Consider the following 14,275-nt stretch of genomic DNA (forward strand, 5'->3'; position numbering starts at 1 on the left):
GCCACAGCAAAATCAAAGACTTTGATGATGAAAAGGTACCTAAATTGGGTGTTGCAAGCCTACTGTAGACACAACCAATGAAAAAAAAACTTGAAATGACCGAAAACTCTAAAGCGGCTAAGGGGAAAAATAGAAACTCTTCAACAGTGACAGGACTTGCACAATATAAACGCAAGAAAATCTTTTTAAAAAAGTGAAAAATATAACCAGATGTGAGCTATGAGGGAGCACCACAAATAATGTGATCACTGAGGTCTGAGGAAAAATGGTGACTGGCAAGGTCCTACATGACAGTGGAAAGGTATGTGTGTAGTGGCAGAACTCGCTCAAAAGTTTGAGTAAAACTGGAAAACAGTTTCTGTGCAGGGTTTTCACTGTATCAAGCTCACTTGTTTGGCATACAAGGCTTAAATTGTAATGGTATATACAATATATAACACTCCGTGTTAGGGTTTTAACGCGCGGAATAGCGCACGCAAAATTGCCGCCCGTGCTAGATCTTAACGCCAGCATTGAGCTGGCGTTAGTTCTAGCCACGTAGCGTGGGTTTAGAGTGCTCAAAAATGCTGCGTGCGCTAAACACATTAACGCAGCTTAGTAAAAGGAGCCCTCGGCGTTTAGTCCATGCAATGTAAGTTTTTTTTGTGTGTTCAAAATGTTTTATTGGTATATAACAACAAAATACAAAAAAATCAGAAAAAGAATACAAACATAAAAAGCGTCAACAGCAGGAATAAGGCAAATGTCCAATGTCTATTCCTTATTAGCCCCCCTATGGAATAATTCTAAAATTCGAGTACAAAACAACCTGGTATCATGGAAGCTATGGCAATGATGTGGACTTCGGCAATGTAAGTATTTTTTTATTATTTATACTTGCAAAAATTGAACTACTTTTAAGGATCTTCGATTTAGCAGCGCTTCATAAAAAATTATTACTGAAGACTACTGCATTACTTCCGAAAATCCTTAAAAGCAGTTCAATTTTTGCAAGTCTAAATAATAAAAATACTTACATTGCATGGACTATACATTGAGGGTTCCATTGTATGACATCACCCACATGTGAGGATATCTGTATCTTATTTGTCATCGGAGAAAGAGATAAGCACCTAGATTATTTTACATATATTATTCTTCAGTCATTGTTACATTTTTGCTAATACACTTTTCCCTCTGTATTCGCTGTTTTCTTTTAAAAGCCATCGTGAATACGGTGAAACCGCGAATAACACCATGGAGAGACCTGGCCTGTTCCTGAAGGAGAGGCAAAACACGGTGCAGAAAGTGCTGGGAATCAGCGATTTTCTCTGTAAACGCTTGGACTCAACGATTTCTCTATGCAAGCCGATGTAATTTTGGGGGAGGAGCCAGCAAGCTAAAAACCGCAAATAATTGAAACCGCAAGTGCTGAAACCGCAAATACGGAGGGAGAAGTGTATACTGATAATCATACAAAAAGTTATCAGTTGTACTGTAAACTTCATTTGAGTCTAAGATATATTTCATACCTTGTTTTTACTCCTCATAGACAGAAGAAAGATGACTCTTGATTATTAACCGTCATAGAATATTTCTAATTCTTTAAGATGACTTGAGAAAAAAAAGCTCTCTCAAAAAATCTATTGTGTTGTTGGTGAACTATATGTAATATTGCTTGTGGTTGTTGCTTTTTGTGTCCCAGTACTGCTAAACAATTGTGTTTCTGTTCCTTGGAGATGTGGGTCAGTACTCTATTGTATAATGAAGTTAACATGATTTTTAAAGCAGTCTCTGACCTACTATTCTTTCTTCCTGTTATGCTACAGCTGCCAGCCGACTTTCAGGAAAGAGTAAGTCTTCATATGGAAAAACATGGATGTAGTCTTTCTGTGCCTCCTTGCCACACCTCATATTCTGACAGCATACCAACTTGTGTCATTGCTAAGGTGTTGGAGAAACCTGACCCAAGTAGCCTGTCTTCACATCTATCAAGCGCCTCCATGAGGGATCTCAGTTTTCTGCACAGCAACCAGGAACTTGATGAGAAACTTGGCCAGAGGTCACAATTTAAGTCCGATATCTACTGTAGCGACACGGCCCTTTACTGCCCTGAAGAAAGAAGGCGTGAGAGACGGCAAAGCTTTGATGTACAAGTTAAGGAAGAGGTATTTTTAAGATCCCAAAATTCAACCGAGAGCACAGTAGAAGAAGATGGTTTTCATTCAAGCTTTTCACATGAGGCCTTTAATGAATATGTTGCCTCACTACCAACATCCAGTTCCTATTCAAGCTTCAGTGTTACATCAGAAGAAAAAGAAAATGCCCAAGCTAGTACTTTGACAGCATCACAACAAGCTATATATAGGAGTACCAGAGAAGACATGTTTGAAAGGAAGTCAACTACAGGTTATGAGCCTGCAGGAAGCCCTAGATTTGTCAAATCAAAATCTGTGCAACACATGAACCATAGCCAGGAGAATGAAACTGCTCCAACTTTTACTAGGACTTCATCGTATATAGAGAAGCCTTTTCACTTTGCTGGGCTAAGTACACAACAAGCATTAGGGCCTCAAAAGTTACGTAATGAATGCAGAAGTATCCATCTTTCAGAAGAAGATCTGCCAACCCAGTGGAGGCAAGTAAGCATAGAGGACATTGGGGCATACTCTTTCAGAAATACCGAGAGAGTATCTCCATGTAGTTTTGCAGAAGAATACTTTGCAAACAGCTCTGTAAAGAAATTAGAGAGCAGAGTGAGTCCCTTGTATGTTAGTTACAAACAAGATAGTTTTTCGGAGGGCGATGAGGACTGCGAGGGCAGACTTATTGAGTCTTGCTTTTTGAGAACAGACTCTGGTTTAAATATCGACATCAGTGCTAGCTGTAAGAAAGAAATGTTGTCTAATTATAAAACAAAAGACGGAAGAGACCAAGAAAACAACATGATCTCAAGCCAGAGGGGCAGCAAAAGCATTGACACTAGTGCAGGTGTAAAAAGGGAATATGTTGATGTTAGCCCAAACAGTTCTGCAGAATCCCTTAATCAAAGCCCCGAAGTGGTTTCAGACATGCACCAGTCTTCCATGGATCAAGGACCACATTCCGCTTTCCACAACAAACCTCATCCGTTTCAAAGGACTGGGAGTATTGGTCTGAGTAGAAAAGACAGTCTCACCAAGGCCCAGCTGTATGGAACCCTCCTAAATTAAACATCTTCCAAAGTGCAATAACAATTAACTTTTGACATTTAGCGTATTCAGTGGAATTGTAAAATGGACACAGGATTATACGGTCATTCAAAACCGTGTTGCACAGTTTGCTTTCAACATTGTTGACTGAACGTATGATGCTCGAGCCTCCATTTTATAGGCCCAAACTATTTTTCTAGATCCAATGCTATGTACTAAATTCATGAAATGCCAAAACCACAATCTCTTTCCATTTCTAAAAATGCCTTTCTTGCGGCATGAGTCCACGCGCGTCTTCTCTCAGAGTGAGAGCCAAAGGAAAGCCAAGAAAAATAACCGATATCGACAAAGTGTTATCAATTCAGCAGCATTTATGCTGGCAAGTGGGAATTGAAAGTCTATTTTTAAAATGCAACGAGCTGTGTGGATTGTTTTGTACTGCTGTATTTCTTGACGCAAAACAAATGCACAAAATGTTAAAAGGACGTTTTGTCTTCAGTCGCATTGTTTTTGCTCTCCTAAGTTTCCCTCATATACTACCTCAAGAGTAATTGAGGGTTACTTCTTTCATATTTTCTATAAGCTTGCATTTATATAGTCTACAATGCTGCATGAAGTGTTATAAACAGTGTTGTATTTTGCATTACATAATAAAAGAAACCAATGGAATACTTTGGATATTTCTGATTAAGATGTGTTTTTAAGAATGTATTTATTTATTGAAAATATTTATTACAATCTTTATAAATGAAATGTATTCTATAGTGCAGTTAAACGTTTGAAACTGTATTGCTTTGCAAATGTTTGACAGGAAGGAGGGCCATTTTGCAGAGTTCAAGCAATGGTTATGGCACTTGAAGTCATTAGCACAATTTTTTTTTTTTTGAAGGTGGGTTTCTCAGGAGATTGCATATATTTTACAAAGGAATTTACAACTAGGACCAAGCCAATGCCAGATTCCACCCAATCCCTACAATGCAAATGAAAAATGACCCATTCTCGAATATTAACAAATGGTATAGTTCGGGTGGTAGTAATTAGCTCTGAGGCCCGCCCTCTATCTTTTCTATTTTGTTTTGGGTTTCTTCAGGACTGAAGTTATTGGAATATCAGGAGGGGGCTTCTTTGCGCATACTTTTGATCTATCCATTCTTGAATATGCCAATAGAAAGGATGCAGTTTTATTTGAAGCAGTTGGACCTCTTTCACAAATATACAGGAGCGATGCTGCCTTGGTAAAAATAGCAAGATACCAATAAGGAGGCAGTAAAGATCAATAGGTTTTCAAAGGAATCGTTGGCTGTCTAAAACCCGCACACCCAACAATGAGCTCCACAAGAATTAAAGAAATCAATAATTTAGTTTAATTAGGAAGTGCCCTCAGTGTGATAAGGCAGCGATAGGAGCAATGCTCCTGCGCTCGAATCATGAGACAAGGACAACCAGTCCCTGCCCCCACACCATCATAGGGCTCTTCCAGTGTGTGTGAAGTGAATAAATCAATCAAAATAGTGCAAAAAGTGCCAAAATAAAGCACAAGGCAACACACACGGGTAAAGACAGGCAACCGTGTATGTTACCTTGTGCTTTATTTTGGCACTTTTTGCACTATTTTGATTGATTTATTCACTTCACACACACACTGGAAGAGCCCTATGATGGTGTGGGGGCAGGGACTAGTTATCCTTGTCTCATGATTCGAGCACAGGAGCATTGCTCCTATCGCTGCCTTATCACACTGAGAGCACTTCCTAATTAAACTAAATTATTGATTTCTTTAATTCTTGTGGAGCTCATTGTTGGGTGTGCGGGTTTTAGATAGCCAACGATTCCTTTGAGAACCTATTGATCTTTACTGCCTCCTTATTGGTATCTTGTTAAGTTTCTCTGGCAGTTCTTTGGGAGTTCATTCTTTGGTAAAAATAGCAGCAGCACTCTTGCAGCTTTGCAAAAGGGGTCCTTAGTGCAATAGACATGAAATTTTATACACAATAACAACTGACTACCTAATTATAGCTTAGGAGAAGAGGCACAAACTAAGCACTGGCTCCTGTGCCCAGTCCTGTAGCTACTTTGCGGAAGAACTATTTTCTCGATTTGGAGCTCTCTTTCCCATATTTATATATATGTCTATTTTAATTTACAAAGCGCTCAAGTCCCCACTGCACAGCAAGCCTAGAGGCAGAGCAACCATTATTTGTCATGCAGAGTTGATCAAGGAGTCTACCGTTATGTAAGAAAGAATGTCCTTCAGCTTGGAAACTGGGTCCTAAGATGCCTTATACTGTGGCAGAACGACAGAGGCAAATGCATTACATGTTTTTAAACGCTTCCCTATTTTTTAACTGCAAACTTCAAATTGTTTTTTGGACTGATGTGACCAGTGGATTTTGAAAACTTTTGTAATTTTGAACAATAAAAGCTAAAACAACAATTTTAAAAATGGCTCTTGTATCAAGTTGTTTTTGTGTGTGTTTTTTTCTGCAGAAAACTTGGAAGAAACATCAGCTGTGGTTATTTTGTTCCTGTGACATCATTCTTGAGACGCTGTTGGGTAGAGAATGACACGGGGGTCAAATTTTTCCCCTTAGGAACTCATTTTCACGTCCCGTCCTGGCGACTTCTTCCTATCTCTGCGTCATTCCTGCAAGCTGTGTCCTCATCTGCACAAGCCTCAAACACTTTACACTTCTCCCTCCGTATTTGCGGTTTCAGCAATCGCGGTTTCGATTATTCATGGTTTTTAGCATGCTGGCTCCTCCCCCCAAATTACATCAGCTTGCATAGAGAAATCGCTGATTCCAAGCATTTACAAAGAAAATCGCCGATTCCCGGCACTTTCTTCACCCTATTTTGCCTCTCCTTCCGGAACAGGCCAGGTCTCCCACCATATTATTTGCGGTTTACCATATTCACAATGGTTTTTAATAGAAAACAGCGAATAACATCTGAAAAAGTTATTTGCGGTTTTTATGTATTTGCGGTTCTGTTAATCCCCTATCACAGCGAATACGGAGGGAGAAGTGTATAATCATAAGTGTTGAGACTTGTGCGGTTAAGGCAGAGTTTACAGGATTGGGGAAGGAACAGGGACAAAACTCGCAGGGATGGAACTCGCAGGGATGGAACAGGGAAATTGAGTTCCTGCAGGGACGGGGACAAATTTGTCCCCATGTCATTCTCTAAACTGTACCATTCTAGAAATCAAAATGTAGCAAATGTGAGCCAAGTATAGGATAATGAAGCCATTGTGACATCACAGATGAGGTTGGCTTTTAGGCATTGGTGGAATGAAGTATTATGTCACAATACCAGCTCTGGTCTGGTTATCAGAGGCTGAAACTTTTCACACTATTTATTCAATTTTCTATACTGTTCTCCCAAGTAGAGAATGAGACAAGAACAAATTTTTCCTGTCCCATTCCTGCAAGCTCTGTTCTCATCTGCACAAGCATGAAACATTTTTAAATCATAGGTGTCTGAGGCTTGTGCGGTTAAGGCAGAGTTTACAGGAATGGGGCAGGTGCAGGATCAGGGACAGAAACAAAACTCACGGAGACAGGATGGGGAAATTGAGTTCCTACGGGGACAAATTTGTCCCCAAGTCATTCTCTACTGTCGGGCACCTGTTTTTCAGGATATCTCTAATGACTACTTATCAGATGTATCTGCACACGAAGGAGGCAGTTTCTACAAATCTAGCTCACACACATTCACCCCCCTCATTCTATAAACTTGCGTGCATAATTTCATGACAAGTGCAAAAGATTGCCAATGGTTATTTAAATCTACTGTATAATCTTGTATGTCCAATTCACTCCATTGTGAATGTTTACTTGTAAACCGTTCTGAGCTACTGGGAGGACGGGATAAAAATCTAAATAAATAAATAAAATAAATAAATTAATTAAATAAATAGAATAGAATAGTGCCACTCACGTGCATAACTTAATTGTTAAATTACATGCTAATTATTGGTGGTACAGATTTGCAGTTAGGTGCATAAAACTTTGATGCTATGGATTCTATACAGGCTGCCCACATTTGGACATGAATCCTAGATCTGCACACAAGCTTATTAGATACTGAGCCATTAGCAATCAATTGGTGTCAACGGGCACACATTTGGGTTTATGCATGGATCCCTACTGTATAAAATGTGCACCCACATTTTATGGTGTGCAACTCAAGAGGGGGAATGGCCATGGGAGGGACAGGGGTGGTTAGGACTGGCTCTGCTGCTTCAAGGGAAGGAGGGGTTACACTAACTCTCAAGCAACCAGAAGCTATAGTTATCCGGCATCCACCAATCCCCATAGCTGAGAGTCTATTGTAGTTTAGCATGGATCTTCCGGGTGCCTAACTTTGGACACCATTTATAGAACTCGACCAATAGTGTCTAAATGCTATAGCATGCAACTGCAAAGGGTGCGTGTACATGGAGAGGGAGGGGGGTCTGGGACGTGTCTTGCTGTACTCTGAGTTCTCTAGCTCCACCTACAGTTAGTACCCAAGCACTGAGAGCCACTCAATACACGTGAAGTTGAGGCACCTGAAGCAACAGGTTTAAGATATATACAACACTATCACTTATGCCTGATCATTTACACCAGCCTTTGACTTAGGGCTCCTTTTACAAAGCTACGCTAGTGGTTTTAGCGTGCGCTAAAATTCTGCGTGCGCTAAAAACGCTATCGCAGCTTAGTAAAAGGAGCCCTTAGTGCATAATTGCCATTATACACTGTAGAACTGTCACTTACCCCTTAATTCTATTTTTTGAAAAAATGCCAAAAATTGCATGCACAATTTTGGTCGCATACCCTGTGTGCAATTTAAACAAGTTATGGTAATTAGCACCAATAATTGAAATTTTAATAAGCATTATTGGCATTAATTAGAATCAATTAAGGGTTATGAGCATAACTTTAAGCGCGAGTCCAAAAAAAGGGGGTGGGGAATGGGTGGAGGCATTCCTTTAAATTACATGCGCAATTACAGAATTAGGGGCACCTAAATTTTGTCACGTTTCCCAGGCATAAGCACTATCCTATAAACCACGCCTAAGTGTAGCTTATAAAATAGTGCATTTTCAGAGCCAATTTTTTTGGGCGCTATATAAAGAGATTATGTACTTACCATAGTAAGCTCTTTTCCAGTAGATAGGTGAGACATTCTAGACCAGGGATCTCGAAGTCCCTCCTTGAGGGCCGTAATCCTGTCGGGTTTTCAGGATTTCCCCAATGAATATGCATGATATCTATTTGCATGCATTGCTTTCAATGCATATTCATTGGGGAAAATCCTGAAAACCCGATTGGATTCCGGCCCTCGAGGACTGGAGTTGCCCATGCCTGGCTTAGATGCAGATATACCAGGGATCTCAAAGTCCCTCCTTGAAGGCCGCAATTCCGTCGGGTTTTCAGGATTTCCCCAATGAATATGCATTGAAAGCAGTGCATGCACATAGATCTCATGCATATTCATTGGGGAAATCCTGAAAACTTGACGGGACTGCGGCCCTCAAGGAGGGACTTGGAGACCCCTGTTCTAGACACATGCTGTGTGCTGCTGCAGAAGGAATCCACTCCGGATTTTTTACTCTGCCTCTGCTGTACTCTGAGTTCTCTAGCTCCACCTACAGTTAGTACCCAAGCACTGCGAGCCACTCAATACACGTGAAGTTGAGGCACCTGTAGCAACAGGCTTAAACTAACTATTCTTCTCAAGAATTAACTCAAAAGTAATGTTAACCGCCATCACAGGCTTCAAAGGAGTATAGAGACTGCTCCCATATAAAACTGAAACATAATTCTTCCCAGCCTCCAAGGGCTGAAGAGCATCCAAGAATCAGCTTGGAGAAGCAAAACCGGGGTATAACAGTAGGCAGGCGCAGTAAGGACTGGGCGGGGATCTAGAATGTCTCATCTATCTACTGGAAAAGAGCTTACTATGGTAAGTACATAATCTCTTTATATAGCTCCCAAAAAATTGGCAATCCGGAATGGATTCCTTCTGCAGCAGCACACAACATCTGTCTAAAATGTCTCACCTATCTACTGGAAAAGAGCTTACCAGGGTAGGTACATAATCTTTTTCCAGTGCAATAGGTGAGACATTCTAGACAGATGGGACATACAAAAGCAGTCCCCAAATAGCTAGGGCGGGCTTACTGTGTTGACCCTGAAGACCAAAGATCCAGAGTCCTGTCTTGCCGCCACATTCACTTCTGTAAAACTTGGCAAACGTGTGAAGAGAAGACCACATTGCTGCCCTGCAAATCTTCTCATGGAAGACAGCTCAAGGTGCAACCCATGAAGAAGCCACTTCTAGTGGAAGAATGCACCTTGATGTAAACAGGAGTCTGGTTCCCAGAAAGAATGTAGGCTGACAAAATGGCCCTATGGATCCATCTGGAAATTATGGCATTGGAAGCCCCGCTTAACTGAATGAGTCAGCACAAACAAATGGTCAGAGAGATGAAACTTGTTAGTGAACTCTAGATAACACAGAAGAACTCTGTGCACATCCAGTTCCTTCAGCATTCTATCATGTGTATTGAAGCCAGTAGGTTGAAAGGCAGGCATACTTCCTGATTAACATGGAAAACCAAAACCACCATCGGCAGGAAGAAACCATATGAAGAAGAACCCCAGTCTCCGAAAAATCCAAATGGCTATCATCAAAAAATTTGCACCAAAACTGCGATATTTTCAGGAGAGGGAACATTCATAAACACTCAAAACCCTACTTTTCCAGCCTCCCCCCCACTCCCCCGATTCCTCTAACAGGTTGTCAGCTTGTGTACTCACTGTGCCCTGACAAGATCTGTGCTGCAGCCTGCTTTCAGCTCTCTCACAGTAGCTGGACGAGAAAATTCACTGCCACAATGCTGGGAATTCTTCTGTAAAGCTGATCTTTGGGTTTCAGTCAGACTCTAGTCATGTCTGACTACCTCCCCACCCCTGCAGACCAACAGATGCGCACCGGGATGGGCAGAGGCCCGAAGATGCAGCCAGCACCCTGCGAGACACCGCTGAGCTCCTAAGGGCGCCTAGCAGCCTGCGCAAGAACCCTGCTTAACAGTAGGTGAGATCAAGTCAGGGACGGCCCTGAGCTCCAGAGAAAACTATGCAGGCTGGCTAACAGGGATTGGTCTGTCAGCTACAGACCGAAGTTTGAATTCTCAAGCAGGCAGAGCTTCAAAATTGCTCCAAGCACCAAATTACCCCCCCAAAAGAACAAAATTACATTGAATTAAAAATAATAAAATGGGGAGAGCAGAACAAACACTCCTGCAGGCACATGTGCAGAAGGAAAGTCTGTAGGTGGTTCTAGAGAACCCAGTGAAGTACAGCAGAGGCAGAATGAAAAATCCAGAGTGGATTCCTTCTGCAACAGCACGTGGCTATGGGAAAATAACCCATCTGTCTAGAATGTGTCACTTATTACACTGAACATAAGAACATAAGAATTGCTGCTGCTGGGTCAGACCAGTGGTCCATCATGCCCAGCAGTGCGCTCACGCGGCGGCCCTCTGGTCAAAGACCAGCAACCTAACTGAGTCTAGCCCTACCAGCAAACATTCTTGCTCAGCAGGAACTTGTCTAACTTTGTCTTGAATCCCTGGAGGGTGTTTTCCCCTATGACAGATTCTGGAAGAGCGTTCCAGTTTTCTACCACTCTCTGGGTGAAAAAGAATTTCCTTACGTTTGTACGGAATCTATCCCCTTTCAACTTTAGAGAGTGCCCTCTCGTTCTCCCTATCTTAGGGAAACCTCTTTCAGGGAGCGTGTTTTTTTCTTGGGGGGGGGGGGGTTTGTTAGTGGTAGCAGCTTTCGGTCCAGAGGGAGCCCTTTAGAGGGAGATGGTAGAATTTGGAGAGCATCACCCCCTGCCCCAAATGCTGGAATCACTTGAAGGGAAACCTCTTTGAGGGAGGCGTAATTTTTCTCAGGGGGAGAGTTAGTGGTGACAGCTTTCAGTGTGAAGGGAGCCCTTTGAAGCAAACCTGTATCGCTCACCATTTTCTTCATTGGGGCAAGATAGGCCTTTTAGGTTGGGGCCATCAGAACCCTGCAGTGTTGCTTGCTGTGTGAGGGCAGCCTATTTGGCAGGCCATTTCATGGGACGATTCAGCACCAAAATGGCCATGATGAATCGTCCTAGGCCCATACATAGAGTGGTGGGAATGGCACTGTCCACCTTATTGGGCAGACTGGATGGATCGTGTGGGTCTTTATTTGCATTTTACTTAATTACTGGAAGAGACTTGCCTCCTATGCATTTATGCCACAAAGGTATTTAAATGTCGTTATCATATCTCCCTTCCCCTGTCTTTCTTCCAAAGTATACATATTGAAATCTTTAAGTCTATCCCCGTACAGTTTATGATAAAGGCCACCGACCATTTAATATTCAAGATTCTTTTATGGAAAATCTAGCAGCCTGCACCATCTTTATCACCAAGGATTTGGATATGGTCAAGTATCCCCACTCTTCTCGAAAAGCCCAACAAATTTGCGGTGTTGATTAGAGGTCTGCACGGGAACAGGGATCGCGGGAATCACGGGGACCACCCTCTGGCCAATGGGACTCCCACGGGGATGGAAGGATTTGGAAGCAGGGTTCATCCATATAATATAATGGACATGTCAGCCTTAGTAAAAGAGGGGGTTTATAAGTTAATTACCTGAACAGAAAACAAAAAAGGGTTCCACCAAAGAGATTCCACAAGGAAAACAGCAGCGCAAACACAAAAGAAACTGTGGAATTGATGATCCTGTCAGAAGCAATTGCTGATTTTTATGGGGATGGGTGGGGACGGAGAGAATTCTCACGGGGACGGGTGGGGACGGAGAGGATCCTGGCGGGGACGGGCGGGGATGGCTGGGATTTCTGTCCCCGTGCAACTCTCTAGTGTGGATGCCTTGATGCAATCTTAAAACCTGTAATATATCCAGTTAAAGGGGACAGCATCGCAGAGACCAGCCTTCTGCTGTGCTTCATCCATCACCAGGAAGTCACCGTAGGGCAGAATGCTGCAAAGTACGCAGGGCACTTATTTGTATGACAGAGGAGCCTAACAAAAAGTATGTTCTTTTGCTACAAACTGAGAATTTCTATACTTTTTCCTCAGATGCATCCCTAACCGTCTTCAGTTAACTGCAGTCCTTGATCCAGATTTCAATTTTGAATTAGGTACCTGGGGGCTGAATCAGGATACATGAACAGATGTTTGTCATTAGCTGTTTGGCAAATACCACTGTCTCAGATACAGTAGGCTCTCTCTTCCCCCCCACCCCCCTAAGGCATAAAATATGCATTCAATGAGAATTTAAAAATGTGCAATCTGTACAGTCATTCCGAGAAAACAGCAGCACATAATATAAAATGCAAAACAAAACTAACAAAGGCTGCTACCACTAACTCTCCCCCTGAGAAAAACCACGCTCCCCCCCCAAAAAAAAAGAGGTTTTCCTTCATGTGATTCAGTGTTTAGAGGGTGATCCCCCCGAAAAAAACCCAACAACCTCTACCCTCTGAAGGGAGAGGGGAGAATTTGTAACAAAAGAACATTAATTGCTTGTTTTCCCAAAGAAGAACCTGTAATATCGCATCAATTACTTGTATTTCTACGGAGATTTTTTTTTTTTTTCAATGTGCACTTGAAAATGATGTGATTAGTCTAGAATATTAGCTAAGCTTCTCTTTCTGAGCCGAGTCCCTGGCTTGTTTCATTCTTAGATCTCTAGTGCCATCTGCTACAGACTGACACAAATCTGTGCCAGGCCATTTATGGGCCAAGACCATCTGCAGAAACCGGTAGGCCGAACTACATATCGGCGAGGAGCAGGATGGCAACATTAAGCCTTCTTTTATTAATTATCTCAATACGCAGAGAAAACAGTTTCTCCAACATGTTCAATGGAAATGATTCTGGTTATACTGCTAGTTACCAAATCACTCTTCAATGGCATTCATTCCAAGACTCCTTGGCAAAGAACATCGACTCCAAGCTGATAAAACGATTCCTCAGAGTCTGACAGATGCTGCTTAGAAGCCACTGCAGAAAAAGTTATTTAAGCTGCAGATAGAAAGTGAGAAAGGATTCACCACAACCAATGTTCCCTCTAATATCTGATGGGTCAGGCATGCAAGCATTTTTATGCAACTTTTTATAAGGTGAATTCAGATTTGCGTTATAGTCCACGTGTACCGTGGTGAATATAATTAAACTAATTCCATGATTTCAAATGTGTTATTTCAATAATTGTTTTAATTAAAGCAATTCTACATGTGGAGGCCCATTTGGCACAGAAGGTTGAGACTGGAATTCAAATGTCCAGTTAGGGAAAATACACAATTCTAGTTTCATTTAGGGACAAGCACAATTCCAGTGGTATTTCACAAAAGGCTCAGCTAAACCCCGACCCTTTTGCAAAATACTTATAAGGACAAGCAGAAATGCACATGCATTTGTTGGAGAACAATATTCAAAATCACAAATCTATAATCTTCCATATAAACTTCACCTACAATACTATTTACTCCTTAGCAAATCTAAAATGTTCAAATTACCCTTTTGTATTTCCTAATTTCACGACAATCATTATGTAATCCGCCTTATATATTTCGGAATACCATGACAATTCTTATGTAATCTGCCTTGAACCACAAGGTAATGGCGGAATAGAAATCACTAATGTAATGTCATGTAATAAACGCTGGAAAATACCTCATATCTTAAACCCCTTTTTTGTGTGCTGTATACTCAGTGCAATTAAATATATAGCTATGTACTTATCGGGGAAATGCCTCACCAGAGGCATTTCAAATGCCCCACCAGAGGCATTTCAAATGCCCCAATGGTACAACACTGTGTCCAGTACTCACATAACTTTGATGACCTAAAATGCTTTGTAATAGATCGTGCAAACATAAATCAATGTGGTGGGAACAGGAAGCTTAGAGTCCTGCGGCGGGAACAACGTTGGATTTTCTAACTCAGTTTTAGTACAACCCTTTGGCTTGAATGCCTCCATCGACTGGATACATTTTTACTAGTATTATTTTAAGTGTTAACACACTGCTTTAGTACATCAGGA

General features: G+C 41.6%; 2 protein-coding genes across 5 annotated transcripts in view; one reads left to right on the plus strand and one right to left on the minus strand.

Moving 5' to 3' along the window:
• The window catches only part of BEGAIN (brain enriched guanylate kinase associated), a 205,462-nt gene extending 201,030 nt beyond the window's left edge, over positions 1-4,432 (plus strand). For 2 of the 3 annotated variants that reach the window (XM_033951536.1, XM_033951537.1), the window contains one exon: positions 1,809-4,432. In XM_033951536.1, coding sequence (XP_033807427.1) covers positions 1,809-3,191 — 1,383 coding nt within the window. In that variant the 3' untranslated portion in view covers positions 3,192-4,432. The remainder of the gene's footprint in view (positions 1-1,808) is intronic. The other variant, XM_033951538.1, reaches the window with a different exon arrangement.
• The window catches only part of WDR25 (WD repeat domain 25), a 260,069-nt gene that overhangs the window by 54,676 nt on the left and 191,118 nt on the right, over positions 1-14,275 (minus strand). The window lies entirely within an intron of this gene.

Source organism: Geotrypetes seraphini, chromosome 7, assembly GCF_902459505.1.
Source record: "Geotrypetes seraphini chromosome 7, aGeoSer1.1, whole genome shotgun sequence".
Taxonomy (NCBI): domain Eukaryota; kingdom Metazoa; phylum Chordata; class Amphibia; order Gymnophiona; family Dermophiidae; genus Geotrypetes; species Geotrypetes seraphini.